Source organism: Atta colombica, unplaced genomic scaffold, assembly GCF_001594045.1.
Source record: "Atta colombica isolate Treedump-2 unplaced genomic scaffold, Acol1.0 scaffold107, whole genome shotgun sequence".
Lineage (NCBI taxonomy): Eukaryota > Metazoa > Arthropoda > Insecta > Hymenoptera > Formicidae > Atta > Atta colombica.
In genome coordinates this window covers 3,607,577-3,615,121 of record NW_017259192.1, presented here as the reverse complement: position 1 = coordinate 3,615,121, position 7,545 = coordinate 3,607,577, and the positions used below count along the sequence as shown (strand labels likewise).

At 34.5% G+C, this 7,545-nt stretch overlaps 1 protein-coding gene across 5 annotated transcripts in view; it reads left to right on the top strand.

Annotated features, from left to right (window-relative positions):
- Positions 1-7,545, top strand: part of LOC108692023 (lachesin) — a 189,207-nt gene that overhangs the window by 165,189 nt on the left and 16,473 nt on the right. For all 5 annotated transcript variants that reach the window (XM_018200137.1, XM_018200113.1, XM_018200147.1 and 2 more), the window contains exons 4-5: positions 1,458-1,665; positions 1,956-2,111. In XM_018200137.1, coding sequence (XP_018055626.1) covers positions 1,458-1,665; positions 1,956-2,111 — 364 coding nt within the window. The remainder of the gene's footprint in view (positions 1-1,457; positions 1,666-1,955; positions 2,112-7,545) is intronic.

Below are 7,545 nucleotides of genomic sequence, written 5' to 3'. Positions count from 1 at the left end.
ATTAATATAAAAACTCTAATAAAATTATAAATTTTTTTAATAATATATATTTATGAATTCTTAATAAAATTTTTTATGTGTTCTTCCTTTATATTGCTTCACAAGAGGAAGCATTTTACTTCGTTTATAAAACATTCTCATTTCAGGATATGAAAATTTCTAAAATATTTCAAATTAGTCAGATTTAATTTTAAACTTACTTAGATTACTTACTTTTTTAAATACAAAGTTCAATTTCTCACATTTCCGTTGTTAACGATTGTAACAATGTCAAGTTTAGGATAAACTTTCATCCGTTACGTCGATGAGGATGTGTCAGGAGTTGTGTCAAGATGAGTTATTAAAGCAATATTGTAACGAATACTATGAAATATCGTTCGGTATGAGTATGCACACGTGTCTACGCATGTATCACATAGCGTAACCTCACGCCTACATGTATAAATATACAGTCGAGTATATATAGTAGATGGGAGCTAAAATATTCGCGAGTGAGCTGATCTTTTCTACAAATGATACTCTCCAGTCGTACTACTAGAAACACGAAACATACTTGAGTTGCGCTTGCGGTGGAAATTATACTGCTGTAGAATTTGCGAGACTTTGGGCATGTTTTGCATGCTCAAGAAACCTCTTGCCCGTATCGAAAATTCAACGACGAAAATGTGTGAGAGACAGGTGGTAGTAGGAAGAAGAGTGAGTAGTTCTGAACCTCCGTCAGTTTCTCGAGATCTATGTAAAGAGGATGGAGAATACTATCTTACCCGATTATTGGTTTAAAAAAGAGAAAGAAACAAATACGATATTTTTTAGTAAAATATATAAACTTCCTAGAATATATATATTTGAATTTTCACAAACAAGATAGATAGATACATCATATATGTTATGTTCAAGATCTATACAAAGGATACACTTTAACTAAATCTAACGTACATCTAACATAATTTTTAGAAAGAGAGACAATATTATACAAAAATAAATATGCTTTCTATTTAATTATAATTAAAAATATAATTTGTTTAATTTGTAATTAACTGTTTGATACCACTCTCGGATGTGACATATCTGAGGTTTCTTTTACTTTACTGCTATGCTACAACTTTTTAATTAATGAAAGTACACATGTCTGTCTATTATAATACTCCTTGATGTCTAATGTTCGAATTTAAAAAAAATTTTTATATGTTCATTTTTATAAGATATTTTTTAGTACTCAGTGGATAGATGTGATACAACGAATGACACTTATGAATTAAATAATTGTTTTTAACTATTTATTATTTAATATTACTACGATTAATTTTATGTTTTATATATTTTATAATTAAGTAAAATAGGGATGGAAAAAGTTGAAGAAATATATATCGAAAGATTTCATAATTAAGCAAGCAAAGTGGAGATATGTATAAAGTTAAAGAGTTTAAGAGAGATATATATTCTACCGTTTGTTTTAGGTGGCATGGGTACGCGTCGACACGCAAACTATACTGTCGATTCATCAGAACGTAATTACCCAGAATCCTCGAATCACATTATCGTATAATGATCACCGTTCATGGTATCTTCATATAAAGGAAGTTCAAGAAGTTGATCGTGGATGGTACATGTGCCAGGTGAATACGGATCCAATGAAGAGTCGTCAAGGTTACGTACAAGTTGTAGGTAAGCAGTGTTTTATATACAAAATGCATATGTTTCTTATTTATATTTAAAATTATTTATAAATTATAAGTCTTCCAAAAAATTATTTATCAACATACTTTTTTCTATCAACATGTTATTTAATAAAACTCGAATAAATGTGTGTGTGTGTGTGCGCGCGCGTGTGTGTGCGTGCGTGCGTGCGTGCATGCGTGTTTGTGTGTGGATGTGATCGCAAGTCTGTAAAGAATTCAAATTCGTGTAAATGTGATTAGCATGAAAGTAAAATTTTTTTAACGTTTGTGTTACAGTACCTCCGTCAATTATTACCAAAGAGACCAGCACTGACATGGTGGTCCGCGAAGCTTCCAATGTGACATTGACGTGCAAAGCAACCGGATATCCGGAGCCTTACGTCATGTGGCGACGGGAGGATGGTCAGAACATAAATTATAATGGTGAGAGTGGTAAGTCATAATTAATTCGTCATGATTATCAGGAATAGACAATTGAATAGAGACGATGGATTCAGAGCTTAATGCCAAATAATTATTTTATCTTTAATGCTGTCGAGAGATGCCAATCGATAATCATCATTGCAAATGCTAATTTTACTTTTAGATTAATCAATCTTAGTATGATATTTTTGTTTAAATTTATATTTTTATCATCATACTTATGAATTAATTACAAAATTACATCTGCAATCACTAATGACATATTTGAAGTGTTTACCGAGTGCTAAATTTGAAATGTTTAAAAAGTATTTTTAATTTTAAGTCACTTTTAAATAGCACAATCTCAATATTCTGCTATTTAATTCAAATTTTAAGGAAGATGGAATTTTAATACTTCCTAAATGTAATATTTACTTAAAGTTTACAAATTTCAATCTGATCACTTAAATATGATTAATATTAATTTTAAAATTATACTTTATATTTTTGTAGATATAATTAGATAAAACAAATATATATGTATATGTATAAACATAATGAAACTCTCGAAAGTAAAACAACACGTTCGCCATTATATAATATCACGATAATTAAATGTATCATATGCATAATGTGGAATATTTTATAAATTTTCCGATATCGAATTGTATTATATGTTTACATCAGCGATTATCACTAATTAAATCCGTTTTTAAACATAATCACTCTTTATGCGTTTTTTCTCATTATATGAGTAATACAATTTTGTGAGCAAATATAATACAAGGATGCATACAGCTACGTTTCTAAGTTAGTATCATCTATCCCGCTAACGGATGCTGTGTTTTAACAATTAATTATTCCTCTCCTAGTCCAACATCAAAATTCGGTTGAGCCATGGCCAGAACGCAATTATTCAGGTGCGCGCGGTATAACCACTGTATCGCCAAACTGTACTGTAATGTGTCCAAAAGTGCAGTTGCAGTTCACAGCTAGTTCGGAGTTGGGGGTCGATAACATTGAGATATGGATATGCTATTCGGTAAAATTTCTTCAATTTCTGCGTGAAAAGTTACCTTGCTAAACTTTTTTATTTCGTATTGAGTTGCTCAGAATGTCATTTTGTTCTTACTCTACATTTTAGTAAACCGAATAGGATGTAAGTTTGTAGCGATAGTAAAATGATATTTTACATATTTTACGATAGTTCTTTAAAAATATAATTTTAGATGTTACAAAAAATTGTTTGTAATTCAAATTACAATTGTACTTACAATTAGTACAAATAACTAAATTGCGTATTTATTCATTGAATTATTTGCTATAGAAGATTAACAATTATTAAACTTCAATATAAATAACGGATCGATGAGCGCAGCTGTGACGTCATTCCATTATAATGAAAATAACCATACGATATAAGAACACGTCTACTTCCTTGAATCCGTCTCGATCGATGCTAATTACCCTCTTAATTACTAATTATGACTAGACTAAAAAGTACAAGTCAGTCGATTGGGGTGGATATTCACGGAAAGGCGAGACGTCAAACCGTCTGTAGATTCCAGAGGGTTTCCTCAATAAAGGATAAAGGTCGGATTTAATTTCTGCGCGCTAATTTAAATTTTCATTGCCTTCCAAGCATACGCCGAGTGCCGACGCTCAGAGGATCGTCAGATCGTAAACCACTACTCCATACTAAGCCGGCCGTATAAACTGATACTGATAAATATGGATGTCGCGCGTTCTGATATGGAAAAATAGTCGATTACGTAGCATGATTTACTGATTATCCGCTGTCGAAGTGATGCCCGATTTATTGTATGTTAATAAGATAAATAAATTGAAAAGTTCTTATATTAAAATAAAAATAAGATAAAGTTATTAATAAATGTTTTTATTTGTATGTTATTTTATCTTCATTTTTATTCACAGCTGTTTATATACATGACATTTTATTTTGCGTTATTTTCACAATTGTTTTGTAAAAAGAACGATAATTGAAATAATAACTTTAAAAATTCTTATGACACAAAGCAACATATATATAAAAATTCTTTTGAAACATTTTTCCGTCATAATTGCACCCAATTTAATTGTTATTTGAAAATTCCTTAATATATTACAATTATATTCTTTTCCATTGTAATCTTATCTATTAAAGTGTGATTCGAAAAATAACGTTAAAACAAATTAATAAATTAATCTGATAATTAGAAAATAAAGATGAAGAAAATATAAGCTATATGTTTTGAATCGTGTCTTTATTAGTATAATAATTAATTTGTATTTTTTTAATTATAGAGAAGGTACAATATAATTGTATAAATATAGCATTGTTTCAATGTTATTAATGAATTTATCAGTTTCTAAAATAGCAGTTTTTAATAAAAACTCGTGTATCTAAATATTATTTATTAATACGCAAATGCATCGCGATGCATCACATCGAAAAAAATTCCATCTCATCTCACGTTATTTGGACGTTATTATATAATACATTTGAAAATGCAACCTAATTTTATTGTAAATGAAAGGTAATCAGTGAAGATGAACGTATTAGAAAAATCCGATAATATAAAGAAAAAAAATATTGTTGACCATGTAAGTGTTGCTTTAATTATACGTATTATACTATATTTATATATATATATATATATTATACTTTGTCCGTATTATTATTATTATTGTCCGTATTATATTATTTTAAAATGGGGTAACGCGCACTCGTAACAAATATTTATTGCTTTGAAAATATACGTTGAGAAGAACTTAAAATGATAGCTGAAGTTATAAGATGACATTTCATAACATTACTACGTAAAGAGGAAATAAACTTTTATGTTCGCGCACATGGGCGTTAAGGGTTAACACATTTTAGAAGCTATGAATATATTATTTCGAATTATATTATCGAACCATTATCCGTACTTCATCTATTTACATAAACTGTTTCTTTTCTAAAAACGTCTATTTATATTATTTTTAATTCTTTTACTTTCTCTTAAAAAATTCAGTATTTGAATCCTGCAGAGAATAGAGAAGCAATATATTATAAGTGTTCTAAGCTCTCGTTAAAAACTTTTCAATGTTTGTTAAATTTTTAATGATAATTTTATTTTACAATTCCTTAAATAATTTTCTGAGATTACAGATTCAAGCAGTTCTTAATAAAATGTAAAATTTTTTAATCAATTATGACGTACTTGATATTATCATAAAATTAAATGTTATAAAAGTATAAAGTTTTTCTAATTTAAAAAATGAAATTATCTTTTAATTCCTTTAATATCCTTTAGATAGAGATCCGTTATTATTGCATCTCTAATTAAGGATTTGTGAAGTTGCCATGCATCGATAGGTGATCGATATTAGTCGACGCACAGAGATGCTTTCCAGCAAACCGACGATTCATCATTCGAGATGAGCGTCAGATTATCCGTGTAATTGGACGAAATATCGCGCTGGTGAATATGGTTCGCGTTCGAGCCGTACGACCATGTTACTAACTGATGTGTTGGCCTCTGGGGCACGAGGGATGGGCTAACGCCATTACTTCCCGCCTGATAGCCTCCAGACACCCACCAACCCTCCGAGAAAGTATAGATGGTTGCCGGCTTTTCTTGCTTCTTCTTGAGTCGAAGGTATACCCTATCCGCGCGCAGTCTACCCTTTCGCCCACCTCGGGGCGAGTAACCGAAAAAGAATGGCTGAGAGAGATGAGAAAGCAAATCGAATTTAGCAAAACTATCGCGCGTCGAGGTGCTGCCGTCGTTGAACGTGATGGTAGTAGTGGTGCGAGGCACCTGCAGGTACAAGGGAGATTTACCTCCGGCGGACAGGTACCGGAACTGATCGTGCGGAAGGGCGATGGCGAGAACACGAGGGAAAAGATAAAAGAAAGAGACGCGGGTGGGAAATTAGAGCACAGACGAGTGCGGGGGTAGTCATGAGGAACAAAATAAACGACGAAGACGACGGAAACGAATCGTCGCGCCGCTCGTGCCTTTAATACGATCGTTCATAAGAGCGATAACGTGCCGCAATTCAGTGACGTTCTACGGATGTCGTGGCCGGGGCTGAGGGGTGAATTGGAATCGGATGCAATGGCCGAGTCGGAGGAATAAGGGGGCTATATTCCGACAAACCCGATACTAGAGGTTTCACCTGCGCGCACGAAAATTCACCTTGCCTCCATAGTTATGGAAACGCGTATACGTCGACATTCGTCGATCCGTATCGCGCGCTTCGTGCTCGGGAAACGCGATTGGCTTCTTCCACCTTTTCGAGATGTACCGCCTGGTCACTATACGTTCATCGTGTGTCCGTGTGCGCTACTCCATTCCCATCAGCGCTAATCGGGTGGACAGACCCAGTCTTTTCTCTCTCTATCTTTCTTGAAACGAGAACGACTCTAAACTCATTCGGACGCGTATGTGTAACAGACGTGTACATACCGCGCGAACCATCCACTCGACTGTACACATCTACACGATTATCGTGGATCAATGTAGCTGCGCGCCTGTGATTATGTGTGTACTCACGAATCCTTGCACATATGTACTGTTCACCGACCGTTAAATGTACATACATGTGAAGTCATGGACGTGCGACGCGTACGCGCCTCCTCCTCGCTCACCTGTTTATATCTACCGCAAGAAGCGAAGGTAGATAGCGAGAAAGCGAGAGACACATATACCACGAATATTTCCGTCACCGATACTCTCACGAGTCCTGGCAAGATCTCCCCGTTAATGCGACCACGGCTTGTCGACGCGAGGCCGACATAACGCGATGCGACTGGAAAATCGAAACCGACAACGAGCTGAGTTTCCCGCTGCGCCGGTGTACCGGAGAGACGAACGTACAGGAGAATAAGAGCCGATGTGCATCGGGTATAAAGCACGGCGCAAAGTCGGCTATACCTCGCACTCATTTTACGCTTACACACCCAACGCTCGCCCAGTTCTGCGCTAGGGAGAACACACGTACACATAACCAGCTCGAACCGGTATCGAACGCCCTGACGTCTGTGGTGCGCCAATGCTTGCGGTGAAGAGGCACGTTACGTTTTCTCGTTACCGTTTGAGGTTCCTTTGTGCCTTCCAAACCACTGGTAAAGTCAGCGTTCAGCACGGAGTCAATATTATCTGAGAAATTTCTCGCTGGAAACTGGAATATAATAGTCCCGTCTTTCATCCGCTTTACGCAATGCTGCATTGCAAACGTAATTTGTCTTTCAAACCTCGTGACGTCAAGCGTCCATGACAATCGATCGTTGATGCTCCCTGAATTCGTACTATCGTAACGAGCGATTTTATTTCATTTCATTTCTCATTGTCCACATTTGTCGCAAGTATTTACACAATTTGTTTGGAATCTGTGGACATTTTTATGTTTTTTCATGCATAAAGCTTATACAAATAGCTACTGGAAAATGTGATCAAATGTTTTTAATTCTTAC